General features: G+C 43.0%; 1 protein-coding gene across 4 annotated transcripts; it reads left to right on the top strand.

Annotated features, from left to right (window-relative positions):
- The first annotated feature begins 5,607 nt into the window (after positions 1-5,607).
- On the top strand, positions 5,608-15,880 carry HIKESHI (heat shock protein nuclear import factor hikeshi). 4 transcript variants are annotated; one of them, XM_074918342.1, is made up of 6 exons: positions 5,616-5,741; positions 6,173-6,281; positions 6,537-6,774; positions 12,533-12,684; positions 13,690-13,808; positions 15,675-15,880. In XM_074918342.1, exons 3-6 carry the CDS (start codon positions 6,624-6,626, stop codon positions 15,727-15,729), a joined length of 477 nt encoding a protein of 158 aa, XP_074774443.1. In that variant the 5' UTR covers positions 5,616-5,741; positions 6,173-6,281; positions 6,537-6,623; the 3' UTR covers positions 15,730-15,880. The 4 variants fall into 4 exon arrangements, with proteins under 4 accessions (XP_074774434.1, XP_074774425.1, XP_074774443.1 ...); XM_074918333.1 differs by lacking the exon at positions 6,173-6,281 and having other exon boundaries at positions 5,608-5,741; positions 13,750-13,808; XM_074918324.1 differs by lacking the exon at positions 6,173-6,281 and having other exon boundaries at positions 5,608-5,741.
- The last annotated feature ends 774 nt before the right edge of the window (positions 15,881-16,654 follow it).

Here is a 16,654-nt window from a genome sequence, read left to right as displayed (position 1 = left end):
GCACAGGTCGTACGAGGAGCAGCTGAGGGAACTGGGGGGTTTAGTCTGGAGAAGAGGAGGCTGAGGGGAGACCTCATCACCCTCTAAAGCTCCCTGAAAGGAGGGTGCAGAGAGCTGGGGATGAGCCTCTTTAACCAAGTAATAAGAGATAAGACAAGATGTAATGGCCTCAAGTTGCACCAGGAAAGGTTTAGACTGGATATTAGGAAGCATTTCTTTCCAGCAGGGGTTGCTGCGCATTGGAATGGGCTGCCCAGGGAGGTGGTGGAGTCCCCATCCCTGAAGGGGTTGAAGAGTCGGGTCGACATAGCGCTGAGGGATCTGGTGTAGCTGGGAACTGTCAGTGTGAGGTTAATGGTTGGGCTGGATGTTCTTCAAGGTCTTTTCCAACCTAGACAATTCTGTGATTCTGTGTGATTCTGTGATGGGAGTCATCTTCTTATGCCTCTAGCTCACCTTGGCTTCTTCTAGGCAGAAATTAGATTGAGACTCTGTCATTATGTAGTACCAGAAAGCAGTGACATTCGTGCCCCCATGATCTGGACAATTCGTACCCACAACTTTAAGCCTAGGATGAGTTTCAGCTATGATCACTGTTTGTACAGCAGAGTTTAAGAGTTAGGGTTTCATTCTGGTCATTTCTGTGTTAAATAATGGGAAGAAGGAGCACCGAGACCCAGACCTCAGTGATTTATGCTGTTGGCACTATTGCTGGATTAATGTCGCTGCCCATTTTCAGGCCTTTTGAGGAGCTAGATTTGGGACTATAGCAATGTGCTTGTGTCTCCTTCAGTACACAATGGAAGACAACATCCCGCCTCTTTTAATCCACCAGTTCCTTCAGGCTGTGGAACTCCTGCTTTTCTTTCTCCTGTCAGTTTCTTATGAGAAGTTTCCCCCTTCTCAAACAGCTGTGATGCATCACTCTCAACCACTGGCACTGTCCTAGGCCTCACCTTAGCCCATACTGGAACCACATGGCTTTATCCCAGTTATAACCTCACCAAGATGCTCTGGTGCCACCCACTTCTCTCTATTTAGCTTAAAGCACAATATTTAACCTCCCCTCGGCATCAGTCAGCACACTGCTGACCAAACACCAGGCTCCCGCATCCCCTTCCTCCGCCACGGGCAGGGCAGGGCCAGGCCCAACAGCCGCTGCTTGCCTCAGGTCGAAACGCTCTGTCCTGTCTCTGCCACTGCTCTGCCCTCCCAGGGAGCATGCTGCACTTTTAGTATTAGAATTATTTTTATAGCGCCTAAGTGCACCAAAGAAAGAGTGTTTAAATCTTAATATCTCTAGGAAACATGTCAAACACAGTCCCGAGGAAAAACAGGGGGCAGTTAACAATACAAGAAGCACATGCTGCCATGGCTGGGTTTTTTCAGTCCTACGTAAATATGGTTTTTCAGTCACATAGACGCTCTTGCGTGTGACTGGATGGCGTAAGCGAAGCTGCCCCTCTCTGTACACAGCATTATACCTGCAGAAACAAGGTGCTGATGCTGCTCTCCCTCTGGCTCATCTTTGCACCAGGTACAGAGTGGTTCTGGGGAGAGGTTAATCCCCCCCATACTGCTTTCAGGCACCAGATTTCCACAGGTAGGTCAGGCACCTGGTCTCTGTCAGTCTCTCTTCACTAGGGGCCAATCCCATGGGTTTAAAACAAGAGGTTGTCTACCTCCATGGAGCATGGGAGGTCCCTGAGAGGGAGTAGTCAGGCAAAATCCAGCCATTTCACCTCACTCCCAAAGCCGGTAATGCCATTTGTGTTAGTTCTTAATTTGAATGTGGCAACTGATTTTGCCAGGAGTATAAAGAGATCATTTTTCTGGTGAACTGCTTCATGGATATGACAGCAGTGATAAGCAGGCACGAGAAGGGTCTTGGTGTGGTCCATAATCAACTGGAAGCCCTGTTTAGCGCCAAATTAGAAAGAGATACTAAAAGGGCCCAAATCCTGAGGGGTGCTTCTCTCTGCCTGAGCCTCAGTGGCCAACCTGAGTCAGCCAATTACAACAACCTTAATCTTTCTTGAGCAAAATGTCCTGTGGTGATAGTAGTTCATAGCATTGGTGGTGGTGCCTGTGAGTGCCCTTTTCCCAGGGCATTCAGTGAAAACAGCAATCATTTGTCTGACCCCTTTTTTTCTCTCAGGATTGGGAGCCCTCAGTCCCCTCCTGAGAGCGAGCTCCAAGCCAGCATCGCCATGAAGTGGTGAGCGTTCCACTTCTACACTTCATGTGAAACACCTAGACGTTCACCTCTACGCTTTGTGCAGGTGACGGCAAGAGTTGATTTCCAGATTCTGCTGGAAGCATTGGATATTCTTCAAAGCTTAAAGAGCTGATGGGCTGCTTTCAGCACTGGCAAGACTTGAAGAATATACCAAAGCATGTACTCAGAAAATAAGTGATGGGCATCTATTACACATGGGAAAAAAATACATTAGAGCAGTAGCATTCTTCGGTAAAGCTTGTCATTAACTTAAATTTATCTGCAATTATGCTACTCATCTGAGCTTTATAACTTCAAATAATCAGTCTTTTTTTAAATGAAGGGAAAGGAAGTATGGCACCTCCTTTTTATGGAGATTAGTATTTGTGAATAGTGCCTTTGAGGTAGTCATGCACATTTGATTAACTTGTTGATCAGTGCACAAGGTTTTAAAGAATTAGACTGTATAAATGGATCATTACTTTCCATTTTATCTCTTTTCTGATCTCCCTGAGTGACTGGGTCATTGCCAACCATACTCATGTGGGAGCTCTGGGCTTCTGTATCTGCTTAATTAATCCTGTTCTGAAAAGACATTACATAAACCCGAACTACAGGCTATTTTCCCTTAGAGGAAGTCCTCATCAATGTCTCCCTGTTAATGCTGTCATGGTTCATTAATCTTTTTCTCTGTTGTACGTTGTGACCCAGCTACCTCAGGACAGATGTCAAGAATCATACAGAATCAATTTGTGGTAGGGTGCTGGCTCGTGGAATTGGAGTAATGGGTTCAAACAACCTCAAACTGAGGAGAGGTAGTTTCTGAACAAGTGTGCTACCCTGTAGACTGCTAGACTGACCGTCTTGCCTTCCATCCTTCCTTCCATTGTTCAGTCACACCACCCCTCAGTAGGATGTTCAACCTGAGAAGTGCCCTCAGCATGTTGAATCCCAGACAAACACAGGAATTATGACTATATAGAGCCATTTAGACTCATCCTTGCACACAGGGTTTTCTGTACCTTCTGGGCAGAGCATCAAATTCTCCTGGGGAGGTTGACCCTGTGCAATCATTAAAGAGACATGGGAATGTCAGCTGAGCCAGTTACCTCTCTGTGCAGACTAAGGAGCTTGGAGATCAGCTTAGGGCTCTGGATACCTGATCTCTGCCCCTTCTGTTTATGCATCAGTATTCTTCTGCTAGGCTCCTTCTGGAGTATATGAACATATTTCATAACCTTCATCCAGGAGGACATAATATTTCAACATCCATTTTCATGGGGACTTTACTGGTGTCAAAATGAGTTCAGAAGACATTATTTAGATATAGTAACCACTGGCTTCACCAATTCCAGTTGATTCTCTACTTCCGTTTAATGATGCACTGTTTAGTTTTCAGTGCTTATCCAAGGCATTTATTAATTGGGAGATGTACCAAGGATGTCTTATTGCTGTCTGGATTTTCTGACTGCAAGGGTAATGAATGACTACTTGATGTTGAGGAAATTTCAACTAGTATTCTTCCAAGCAGAACACATTCAGAATATTTTCCGATCAAGGAGAGATGCATTTCCTATTTCTGGGACTTCCTCATTAACTCTGCATATTCTCAAGTGTAAAATCAAACTGAACCTGATAGGAAAGTTTGCCTTTATTTTTCAAAGCTAAGTGAAAAATATGGGATAGAGGTGGGATACCTTTACATTTTAAATGGAAGTTCATGTTAGAGTTGATGAAAAATTACTTTCAGAGCATTTGAAGGTGCTTTAGTCTCCTTCAGTTAAATCACAAGTGGTTAGGTCTAGCTTTAAAATTTGTGTGGTAAGTGGAATCAGCAGCAATATGTGCTGAAACCACCCTGTGGAAATCCTGTTTTCAGTGACTTATTTCTTTAACCAGACATGAGCACTTTGAAGGAAAATGATGCCTTTTGGTAATCTGTTGTATTGTAGTTGTTTGTGTCACATCTTTAAAAAATACCTAAAATTGGGGGAATGGGAAATAAAGATTGGGATTTCAGATTTAGGGAATTATGTGAGAAATGCTGCTAGGAAAACATACAGGTCGCAGGTAGACAGTGGGAAAAACTAGATTCCCAGGATGGAGACTGAAAGGGAGGGCAGAAAGACAGAGGCCGAAAGGGATACAGAAAGAGATAGCTGTGCATAACAGAAAGATGAGGAGCCCAGGAAGGATCCTGGAAGCAGACTCGGGATGGACAAAGCAGCTGGAAATGGTTGTGGACAGAGGTTAACAAGACACTGCGGGGTGACAGTCTTAGGAAAATACGGGAGGACTGGACAGACAAAGTGGGCTGAGACTTCTCAGGACTGCAGGAAGGTCTGGAGAGGGAACCAGAACTGAGCCCGAGGGGAGTGAGATGTTTTGACCCACTAGAATGTTCTCCCTTTTAAAGTGACACAGAGCACAAGCTCTGACACTTACCACACATGTCTGTGAAACGCACGTTTAGGTTTCCAGTCCCTTCCACTGCCACAGGCATTGAAGTTTAAAGTCTCCTGTTGTCATGACCCTTCCCTGTTTTTACAGAAGTTGGAAGACATTGAGAGGCATTGCAAGAGGAAAGGGATGATGACATAGCAAAGACTGTCTCTGCATTTGCCCCTGGAAAGCTAGACTTGGTTTTGCCTCTTTGTTCATATGTGATGTCAACCAGGCCTTCAATCTTGCAGGCATCCGTGGAAGGTTTGATGTGGCCTCGAAAATCTCACCGGTGGAAGCTACTGCTGGAGTCAAGGAGAGCTGTATTCTGAGCGCCAAGTGCAGTCTAACGGCAGATACTCTGAAATGGCACTGAAGGTCAGTTTACACAATACATATACACGATGTGGGCACTCCTGTGGTGTAAACGTCCAGAATCTGAACTGTATCTGTGAGGACAAACTTAATTTCTTGGTAGAGCAGTGCTATATACTGCCACAGCAGTTGTCTCTCAATGTACTCGGCGTGTGTCAGTGTGTTTAATCAGGTAATTTTTCTGATTAACTTTTCCATTTTCCCTTTTATTTTTGAATGCAGATTTTATTTGTTCCCAATTGCTTTGGCCAGTTCGGATTTAAACGCTTTGGATCTAGCCTTTCACTTCCACAGCAAAATCGACTTTTAATTTCTACATGCAGAAAGTACATTTCCTCTGCTCTTCCGTCTCAGACAAAATCCGTCACGTTTTCACCCAGAAAGCAGAGCAAGGGTTGGCAGCCTCGCTGCGCCCCTGGGCAGTGTGGGGACCCCTCCTCCATTGCCTCCGCGCCGTGCCGCGACGCGAACTACAGCTCCCGGCATGCCCCGCGCCCCCGCCCGGCGCCGCTAGCCGCGGAACGCGCGCGTTGCACCATGGGAGTCGTGGTCCGCCCGCCCCTCGCCGCCCCGGAAGTTACTCCGGGGTGAAGGGGGCGCGTTGATTTCCGGGAGACGGCGCTCATGGAGGCTGCGGAGCAGTGAGGCGTCTGAGGGGGCTTCGGCGGCCGCCGCCATGTTCGGCTGCCTGGTGGCGGGCAGGCTGGTGAGCGCTGCCCGGGCCGCGGGCGGGGCCCTCAACCCGCTCGGGGCCGGGGTGGAGCTGCCGCAGGGCTGCCCCCGGGGCTCGCTCTTCCCCTCGCCGGGCTCTGCCCGGGGCTGGCCCCAGGCAGTGGGGACCTCGACGTCTTCGTCACGCCTGCCCGTCACCTCGGCCGGCTCCTGCCCCTCATCCCCAGAGGCAGCTGCCTGGTAGAGCCTCGTTGCCGGGAGGCAGTTGCCATCCCCTCCGTTAATGGAGAGGTTTGGGCTCCTCAGAGACAAGCTGGGAGCTTAAAAGAAGTTTTTTAAGGCTAGATTGTGCGTTGGCTGCGAGGATGTGGCATCTCGGGTAAAGAGGAGGGTATCTTTTGCTCTGGCATTTAGCCGTGCTTCTGCTGCCTGTCTCAAGGTCTATTGTATTTCCTATGTGAACAGGTTTCCATGATCCTGGGGTTGTGCCAGCCAGGTGGTCAACAGCCACTGCTTATAGACTTGGCAACCTCTTCTGCACCCTATTTTCCTCCTACGCACATGGGGAGCCAAGGTATTCTGATCCTGTAGTCCCGGGTGGGATATGTGTTCAGTGCAGGTAGAACAAGACTGTTGTGCCTTGTTAGTAATATTTTTTGCAGTTGTTCTTCTGCTGTGTTTGACTTTTATCTGGCTATTTGCTATTTAGGTTGGTACATTCCTCACTTTTTGTTATGTTCCTCTTTAGGTGTATTTCTGTTAAAGGAAATTCACAGCTACAGTCAGAGGTGAAAAACAGTAATACTAATAAAAGTTTTGTTCTCTTTAGGTACAAGCAGCTCCCCAACAAGTGGCTGAAGACAAATTTGTATTTGATTTACCAGACTATGAAAACATCAACCATGTAGTGGTCTTCATGCTGGGAACTGTACCATTTCCAGAAGGAATGGGAGGATCTGTCTATTTTTGTTACCCGGACCAGAGTGGGATGGCAGTGTGGCAGCTGCTGGGGTTTGTCACTAATGAGAAGCCAAGTGCCATCTTCAAAATTTCTGGTCTGAAATCTGGTAAGACTGGTAAAATATAGCAGTCGGTGAAACAGATGCATTCCTGCATGCATAAGGGGATAAATGTTTGAAGGTGGTTTTGAACATGAAGCTACTTGAAAAGGCAGACCACTGTGTGTTTTCAGATAGTCCTGAGCAGATACAGCGGTAGAAGCAGTCTGTCAGCTTCATGGAAGGCTCTCTGTATCTTAATGTTCCTAGCAAAACTTCTTACTTGTCTTCTCTTGTATGTGGTGTTGACCTAAAAATTCCTTTGGGCAGGCTTGGCCTGTGTTCAGTACTTATGCACAGGGACCCTGCAGAAGAATGACCCTGTAAGTTCTATAGCATAATTTTTAGGCGTTTGTCTAGACATGCCTGAAGCGTTTTGCTTCAGCTTCTCCTGTTAAGCGGTTTGTAGCACAGAGACAGGTTTTGTAATGAGTAAAGTCTGATGCAATGATTCTGATTTCAGCCAGCTGCTTCCCACTCAGGTGCGGTTGCACGGTGGAATTGTCCAGTAGAGGGTGTCGTCATTGGACAGCAGCTTTCCAAGTATTTCAGTATTTTTGATACAGACCCGAGCCAGACAATGCTGGTGATACGTGAAGTAGGTGTGGGTGTGTCTTCATAAATATATGGGGGGGTCTGTCATGCATGTTGTAAAAAAACAATGAAGCACCCCCATGGCACACCCTTGTCATTAGAGGAAGAGATATGTAAGTTAAGCAGCTTAAAGTGTTATGGTGACAAAGTAATACACATCTGTTATAGGCTTTATAGGCTTCAGTGTAGTCTACAGCCTTAACTTGGTTCTCTGTTTAGGTAAGCGTTGAGGTTGCTGTGATAAAACATATTAAATCATAATGTGGCATGCTTGCTTTTGAATCAGTCCTGGATGGCAGTGTGATGTGAGATAAGGGCTCTCAAGATGCAGAGCTAGTGAAGTGAATTCTGGTCATGTATGTTCCTCAAATATTTGGGCTTTCCTCAGAAGAGAGAACAGCCACAGGAAGGGTTTTGGGGATGCATGTATATTCCAAAGTTGTGGTGTTGGTGAAACAGTGAAGTGTATAGCCAGTACTTTTGCTATCTCTCTCATGCTTGAAAGACTTGCTTTATTATATATGCTTTCAGACAGCTTTGTAGGAAAAAACATTTTCAGATGCATTTTGCATGTTTAGCAATAATTTCCAAGTAAGGGCTGCTCCGGAGGAAGAGCTTTGTGACATGGTTGAATGCGTTTGCAGTGCTGTGCTTGATCCGAGCAACAGAGAGCTCTGCCGTTCCCATTGTTGTCTACAGCTTATCTCTGACTGTAGAGTCAGTATAAACGTACACAGCCGTAGTTTCCATGACCCTAAACAATTGTATGATAGATAAGACTATGAGGCTGTAGGAAGGGAAGACCAGAGAGGGATTAGAGAGAGCTGGAATCATTGAGAGACATTACTGACTGTTGAAATCTGCGTTTTGGGCTTAATCCCTTGCTGAGATGAACAAACTTGTGTCCCTGTTTGTCAGCTCCCTGTGAAGCAGTGGTCGTAGCAGAGTTTCTTGCTGTGTAATGAAGAGGGCCAGTGTGTTTCTTACACAAACACGAGTGGCCAAATGAAGTGGCATAGTGTTTTATTACACAGACTTTGGGAAAGGTTAACGGTATCATTTGCAAGTTTTCTGTGAAGTTTGTTTAGTGTCTGAAATGCTCTTAAACTGTGCAGGCTTTGTGATGTATATAACTTGTCCACGTTGCGCGTTGTTGTAAGGACCGGTTGGGCTGTGGGGATGTGGTATTAGGCTTCAGGACTATGTTGGCCAAATAAAATGGTGTTGTCTTGCGGGTTTTTTTGTTAGCTTCTCTGCTTTCTGTCCCACGCTCGCTTAGTAAAGCCAGTGTAGGTGACCAGTGTTTCCAAATGAGGTACCAGAAAGTTGTCCCAGTAGATGAACTAAAGGGGAAATGACTTTTAGAGAATACACTCTTCAACATGCAAAAGTGTTTTGTTGAGTAGAGACTAAATTGTGAGCCTGGACACTTTTCCTTGACTACAGGTGCTGTTTAAACTCAGCTAACCTTCTTCGAATAAGAGATTTCCAGACTAGATCTTGAAGGGGTCTCACAGGATGTCACAGTACCCTCTAAAAAAGATATCTTTAGAACTCTATATAGGAAGAGTTTGTTAAATTGTATTTTTTTAGTAGTCTTGGTACGAACTTAAAAGTAGGCTTTTCTGTTGTTGTTCTTGCTGACTTTAAACCATCCTTAAACGCTATGCTCTGAGGCTAGGAATATAAGTACTTGTGTGACTTGTGGGTTCTTTGTGTTTGTGTCTTTGTTTTTACCCCTTGATTTAGCGAGTGAAGTCTCACGTCTGCTGATATTGATGAAATGTCCAAAAGTCAAAGGCCTGAAGTGTCCAGCACTATTGCCTGTTTCTTTTTGAGCATTAACTATCATGTAAAATGGTGACTGGCTTGGCAGTAAGCATTAAACCTGAATTATTTTCTTTCTCTTCAGATGCAATTTTCATGGTTGCTGGAAATAAGACTATTAAATGAACACCACCACCCCTCCAAACAAAACTGGTAGTTGTATTTCATGCTAAAAGCTGAATAATGTGTGTTTCTGAGGTTTGGGGGGGGTTCTGGTCATTTCCCCACCCCCCAGTGGGATGACAGTCGATGTGTATTCTTTCAGTCTCTTATTCTTCCCACTTCTGGATTTATTTTTTTTTATTACAGGTGAAATGTTTAACAGCCTGTAGTCAAGGCAAAATAGACTATTTCTGGCCTTAATAAAACCGAGTGTCGTCTTTAGTGCTAAGAGGAATAAAGTAGAAATATACCTTTGTGGTGGAGGCTGAGTTGATCTCTTGAAATTGTGCAGTATCTGCACTTGTGTAATAAACTGCAGCTGCAATCAGATGTTGTAGTAAGATCCCTTGGTGCCTGCTGGAGCTGCACTATCAATGCTAACTATATTCATTCATTAAGGTTACTGGCACTCCTGATGGCATCACTGTGAGCTTTATCACTCAACACAAGGATTTGTGGTCAGTTCTTATGGTGTGACTAAAGAGTTCCAAGTTTTTTACTTGGGCTCCTGCTGCCCTTGGAAGCACGACTGCTCTTGGAAGGCAAGACACAGGTTCTGCTGGTTTTTGTCACAGGTGGTGTGTTGAGGTTGCTTGGGAAAATGTTGTGGATAGAATGTTTTGCTGGCCTTCCTTTTCCAAGCAGGAAGTTATGCTGCAGGGAAGCAGTTTGGGCCTCGAGAATCAAGATTTAGAAGAGTGCCATTGCTGGCGGTTGTCACTGTTACTGGCTTGTCTGTACGTTCAGATCTGGAGAAGAATATTGGCTGGTAACACTTGAGTGCACAGAATTATATATTCTTACATATTCTGACTGCGGGTTGTTTACTGATTGAGACTAGATAAATTTCATGTGGTTGTGCATGAAGAGGAGGCTTGGAAGTACTTCTTGCCTTGGAATTGTAAGGGTTTTTTTATTTTTCAGTTGTGCCTGAAAGCGTAGTAGAAATAGAAAACAAAACTTGGGCTGGGATTTTGCATCCTTACTGGAAGTATGTTGACAAATGGGATAAAAGTTATGGAATAGCCTTTCCATTACAGACTTTTTCTGCTGTGCAGCATGCAATGATGTGTGTGGTGCTGTTTTCCACTTACAAATATACCCTCTAATATAATATCTGCATTTGAGGCCTACGCCTGGGTAAGGTTTTTGCCATGGTTGGGCTGAAAGGTAGTGAGGGCTTTCTGTCTCGAATCAAGGGTTCAATGAAGGGAAAGAAAGGGGTGGTAAAAATATTTTTCTGACTGCAGTTATTCTGCTATGACATAGTATATTGGAGAGTGTAGGGTCTGAATGAGAACCTGAGCTTGTATTTCAGTACCAATTAACTTGCTGTTCTCTGTATTTGTAAGGTTTGGAGTGTTAGTTGGCAGAGCCGAGCATTAAAAACGTGGAGTGCATTTCATTGGTGTAAGGATGGCAGGGGATGCTGTGCTCTCGCCATTTTAGGTGGATGTCTTTCCAGGAGGGTGGTTCCATGGGAGTGTATGCAAAGTGGTTTTTTAAATTTTATTTTATTATTTGGATCATGAGTGTCTTTCTAAAGTAGTGATATATTCTGATGGAGCCTGTTGCTTGAGGGTGTTATATATTTACTGTAAATGTCAGCTTCTCAAGTGATGTTACAAGATGTAAAACTTCTACCAGCTCTAGTACTGTTGGGATTTTCAATAATCAATTTGCATGATATTTTGTTTCTAATAGCTTTTTTTTCTTAGTAGTTTAAATTTAACCTTTATCAAACACGCATCTTTCTAGAGTAAAGCTTGAGATCATACAGCAGTATGATCTAAAAACACTTCTAAATAGTACTTCAGGAGATGAACTCTCTTCTTACCTTGCGTTAAAAGTTAACAGCTCAACAGTGAGTGCTTTGTTCGTAAATGTAGCACTATGTTGCAGTTGTAGGATCTGGACTGAGGAGTAACACTTGGCTTCAGTTGAAAAGGGTGCTGGGTGAATGTGCTTTCCATATGGGTTGGATGTGTGCTGCTTTGTGGTAGTGCCTTGCGTCCCTGCAAAGAATGGTCAGGTTTCTGAGATCTTCAGTCTTAAGCCTGAGTTCCACTTCTCAACCTTGTGCAGTTTCTGCTGGCTGAGTTTTTGACCATGGAACCAAGTCAGATGGTACTTTAGATCTGAGTTAGTCTTTCTTGCATCTCAAGTCTTGAGTGGTCTGTAGCACAGCTCTTGATTAGGTTTGCTTTCTGCTAGCAAGAGGCCAGACAGTACTTCAAAACATCGCTTCTGTGTTAAAAAGGTGCTTGTCTATTGTGTTTGTTCAAACTTCGGTGGAGTATTAGTATTTATTTACTAATAGCATTGTGGTCCCCCAGACCTTTTTCCTGTATTTTCCTTTACAGATGCTGACAAAGCGTGCATGGTTTAAGTGACTCCAGATGCCTCTGTTTGCAGAGACCCTAGCTGAAGCTGGGACTGAAAGTACTGGTTAATACTCAGTTCAGAAAGGTCAGAAGTCATGGCAGAGGGCTGGGATGATGCCTGTATGAGTGGTATGCAATTTGGGGGTGGTTTTCTGCCCGATTCATTGTTTTCTTTGTGACTTGCGAAGTCAGAGGCCTTTCTGTTCCGTGGCTATTCCTTTGAGCTTTGCTGCTGTTGGTGGTTTTGAGCAGTTTGGATGAGACCTGGGGCTGCCCAGCCCTCCACAGGGATAGCTGCGGGTCAGAGTGGTCTTGAAGTAACGTTCTCTATTTTTCAGTGCACAAACAGGTTCGCTAGAACCTGGTTTTGAATGAGGGAATGAAACAACTGTGCAGCACTGCTGCATGTTTCCTGTTTATCTGCAGTTGTTATAACGTGAATTAAAGGCTTGGTTCCTATAGAGAAAGGTTCTGCTGTCTTTTACTCACAGATCATGTTTCCTGTTGAATCCACTTACTTCATAGAGAGCTTTAAAATTATGTTTTTTCCTTTTTTTAAAAAAAAAAATTCCCTAAGATCTGCTGTGTTTTTTAAATGTACCTGTCACACTGTTTCATCTGTTGTGCTTGTGTGTAACTTGTGCCTGTGCTAGGACTGCATGAATCTTCTGTATTTGAGATAGGGAGATCTCTTTGGTGGGAGTTGAGGAATACCTTCTACAGAAGAAACACACTGATTTAAGTAACACAGTCTTTACATGTGTGCCAAATCTAACCTGTGCTGTTTGTGGTGCTTTCAGGGAAGGGAAGTCAACATCCCTTTGGTGCCATGAACCTCCCTCAGACGCCAACAGTGGCCCAGATTGGAATCTCAGTGGAACTGCTGGAGAACCTGGCCCAGCAGACTCCTGTTGCAAATGCTGCTGTGTCATCAGTAGATTCATTCACAGAGGTAGCATGGACATTCTGTTTTCAGAAATTCTCTGTACTACCAAAGTCTTAAGAATTAAGCCTCTGAAGAACTTCTTGAGGGAAAGAAAAAAAAAAAAAGCAGCTGCTATGCATAACTATAGGATTGTAACCAACCTAATCATTGTCAAATGACTTGTGTGGATACTTTGATATTTTAAAATTATTTTTTCTTATACTGGAAAACTGTTTCCTGTAATGAATTGGATTTTGCATGCTCAGCGGAATCAGGCCGATAGACTCAGTTGTGTCAATGTTACTCTGATGTAAAAATATTTATGATGCTTCCTCATAGAAGCAGCTGTGACTAAATGTGTGTAAAAGACAGTGAGTCTTTGGTGATCTGTAGGTGGAGGAACTCCAGGGCATAGACTTGCAGGGATGGTGAAAAATTACTCAAAAGTCAAGGCAGATGGGCATGGGTGCAGATAGATATCCAAGTGTACCACTGGCCCTTGAGAAATCGTTCTGATGTAGTTCTGTAGAACTGCAGAATTGTGCCCTCTCCCACAGAATGATTTTTTTTTTTCTTTCCCTATGGACCAGGCCTTGGGCTTCGACACTTGCCATTTTTTACCCAGCCCGTCAGTTTAAACCTCTGGAAATCCTGAGCCAGCACTGGCAGTTCGTTGGCCATCTAACAGCAGTTCAAGGCAAGCTAGATTGGCATGGCAGGTCTTGATTTCTCTAACACTGAAGGCTCTGGCATTATCCCTTATCCCTGTTTATCCAGTTGTATGAAATCAGGTAGGGAGAGGGAAAGAGAAGATTCCGAAAATGATGTCTGGATGAATCTGAGGACAAGACAGAGTTGTTATGTTTTGATCACTTCAAAATGGACATCCCTGGACCTAGTATATCTACTTTCCCAGTGTGTTTTAGATGACAATGCTAATTTTACTTCATATAGGTGTTATATATCTGTTAAACTTTTGCACAAAAATTCAATCAAAAGAAGAACTGAACTTAAAATGTTTCTTTATTTCAGTTCACACAGAAGATGTTGGATAACTTCTATAACTTTGCTTCCTCATTTGCTGTTACTCAGGCACAGATGACCCCAAATCCTTCTGAAGCTTTCATTCCTGCAAATGTAGTTCTGAAATGGTAATGGAAATTATCTCTAATAACAAGTGTTCTTTTTTTCTAGGCATTAAAACAGCTGATTTCTAAGTACTGAACTACTGTCATGCTATTCAGTGAGATTACACAAAAATGTTTGAAAGCGTTTGTTCTTGTTTATCTCAAGTATAGAGAGGTTCTATCTGCTGTTTTTATATTTATTTGTCAGCATCTTCATATCAATTGTTAGAAAAGTGCTATACAGCCTAGGAATTTTTTTTTCTTCTAGAAATGTCACCCTTGACATGTGTTTACTTGCACTATGTTGCTGATTATGCAAATAGTCTGGAGGCACAGGAGGCAGAACACACTGATACTTGTCTATTTGTGCTTATTTGTTATGCTTGGTCTCTTCCTAGACGTAGTTCCAGCATAGTTACATTGCTTAAAAATAACGGGAGAGGTGGAGAAATTGTGTTCCTAGTTGACCTGGTTCTGTCACCAAGACCTTTGAGCACAAATACAAAAATCTGAGAGTTGTTTTCCAGGGACTGGCTTAAGAAATAATGGTCTATGGGGATAGTTTCTCTCCAGACTACACAGACTGTGAACTACAAGCTGTCCTTTAGGGCGTCTGAAAAATGGTTTCCTACAATTTATCAGTTTAACCCTCTTTAGCCTCTACAGCATTAACCTAAACCCTTTTTAAAACAGTATTTTGGGCTGCGAATACCGTTTTATCATTAATACAGATCTCAGTTAAGTAAGCAATATATTTTCTTTGGGAGTTAACTTGATGCAGATCCCTCCTATTTAGAAGGTAACTGCACTCCATGAAGATACGTGGGTAAGGCCTCTGAGAGAAACCAAAGGGAAGATGGGCTAAAGCAGCAGGGTTGTTCATTGTCTGGATAATGCTGAATTTGCTTTTGGCTGTTGTTCAAAACAGTATAGTGAAGTGAGGCATAACTCTAATAAACTGAACATGTTTGTGTATAGAAATAATGTGATTACAGCCACAGAAAAACATTGGCTCTGTTCATGTGTTTGTGAGTCATTATAATGTGTTTAATTATAGTTTGTAATATGTAGAGTATCTTAGGTGTCTGCAGTGGGCTGGCTGCAGTGGAAATTCAATAGTTTCACTTAGAAATTAATTCATAAATAAGCCTTTCTCTAATTTGAGTGGGTGTAAAACCATGTTGAGTCTCTTTTCTCGAGTTTGGTTAGGAACTGTGAGATGTAGGAGAATCTTTTTTTGTTTTTCTTGTTTGATGGGCAGTACCTTTTGATACCTTACAGCTTGGGTTTGTGGGGATTGAGAGGAGTTTGTAGGCTCTTTTTTTTAAGTCACAGACATCATGTACTTCCCTTACTACTTCTGTAGGTCAGTAATGAATTCTGATGTTTTGTTTGTTTGTGGTTTCCTTGTTTCTGTGAGTATAGAAAGTGAAATTAGGACAGCATGTGTGTGTACTTTGATTCCATTATGTGTTATTTTCCTCATTAGATTTTTACTAAAGCATTACTGTATATAATAAATGTGAAAGTTAGAATTATTTGGTGAGGGTGGAAAAATAATGGGATCTACTTTGTCTCAAGGTTTCTATTAGAACTACAAGGCAAATCAATGCATATCTTTGAGTGCAGAATTGTCTGCAGTCCCCTGTTCCTAACCTGTGAGCAGGTTACACACAGCCTGCTACGAAGCAATCCTGAATTGGACTGAATATGCACTGTGAGCAGTCTTGACATGGAATCAGAAAGGAGGGTTCTGGATTTATTCACTGGTGTGAAATAGATGTAACTTACTATGTTCTCTGCATAAACTAAATTATTTGTATCATTTTTGAAGCCATTTTATTTGCAGCAGCTTTGGGGTTTTTTGATTGTTTGGGGTTTTTTTTCTAGGTATGAGAATTTCCAGAGACGTCTGACACAGAACCCTCTCTTCTGGAAAACATAAGCTGAAGTTGTATCATTCGAAGTGCTTTTTAAAACGGTGTTACCCAAAAGATGCAGCAAGTAACTTCACTGAAGAATTTTGGGGTGGGGAAAAAACGGTAACTTTTGTATTACTCTTGAAAATTATTTAAAATTAAAATCTGTGAAAACTACTTGCCTGTGTATTTTTTTAATTGAAGTACTTGGCTGCCACAAGAAATCAGTGTTCCATGTGTATGCATAGAAATATTCTTTTGAAACTGCATTTAAAGTGGAAGAAATTATAAGATGAAAAATGGCAGCACTGTTTCATACTTGTGTGATGTTTCAGGGTGTTTGGTTGCAACCGAGATAAATGTAGCTTTTCCTTCTTCGTTGCCTCATTCTGAAAGGTGATCAGGCAACTGAGAATATGCTGATGGTTTTCCTGCTGGTACTTAAACTGTAAGTTCTTTCACTTGGTGAACAACCAATATTCCTGTCCCCAGCTCATGTAAAAGGTATAAGAGTATTTTCCTCTTTTTGGCCTGAAGACACTATTGAGCTTGATCTCGGTACCTGTCTTTAACTTTTCCTGTATGAAAGAGTAATGAAGAGAAATCTTTGGGGACTCTCCCTGCTACAAGTTGAACAGCTTTGAAATGGCTGTTATAGACCAATTCAGAGTTTAGATTTGTACTTTGCAGCCCCAGACTGTTCAGTGAGAGGAGAGCTGCTGGGTTACTGACAGTAGAGGTATCTGATGAGTTTGTCTTTTCCTTCAGCTTTCTCTAATTATGGTATGAAGAAGGACGTGGAGGAGGAGAAAAATAAGCATAACGCTTCTTAGTATCTGGAAGACTTTCTCCGTGAGGAAGATAGGTTACATCAAAATGTTGCAGTTGTTTCAGGAATTTGTGGGGTGAGTGGTCATGAAGGAAGCCTTGCTTTGAGGTGAACACATGCTG

Source organism: Athene noctua, chromosome 1 (genome assembly GCF_965140245.1).
Source record: "Athene noctua chromosome 1, bAthNoc1.hap1.1, whole genome shotgun sequence".
In the NCBI taxonomy this organism is placed as follows: domain Eukaryota; kingdom Metazoa; phylum Chordata; class Aves; order Strigiformes; family Strigidae; genus Athene; species Athene noctua.
The sequence above is the reverse complement of the archived record's forward strand: the minus strand, read 5'-3'. Positions and strand labels throughout refer to the sequence as shown.

Bases quoted from the DNA above. Each gene is read 5' to 3' on its own strand.
- HIKESHI (XM_074918324.1), top strand. From the start codon at position 5,712: ATGTTCGGCTGCCTGGTGGCGGGCAGGCTG. The intron at 6,775-12,532 runs GTAAGACTGGTA...TGGTGCTTTCAG, and splicing joins AATTTCTGGTCTGAAATCTG to GGAAGGGAAGTCAACATCCC. The intron at 12,685-13,689 runs GTAGCATGGACA...TCTTTATTTCAG, and splicing joins CAGTAGATTCATTCACAGAG to TTCACACAGAAGATGTTGGA.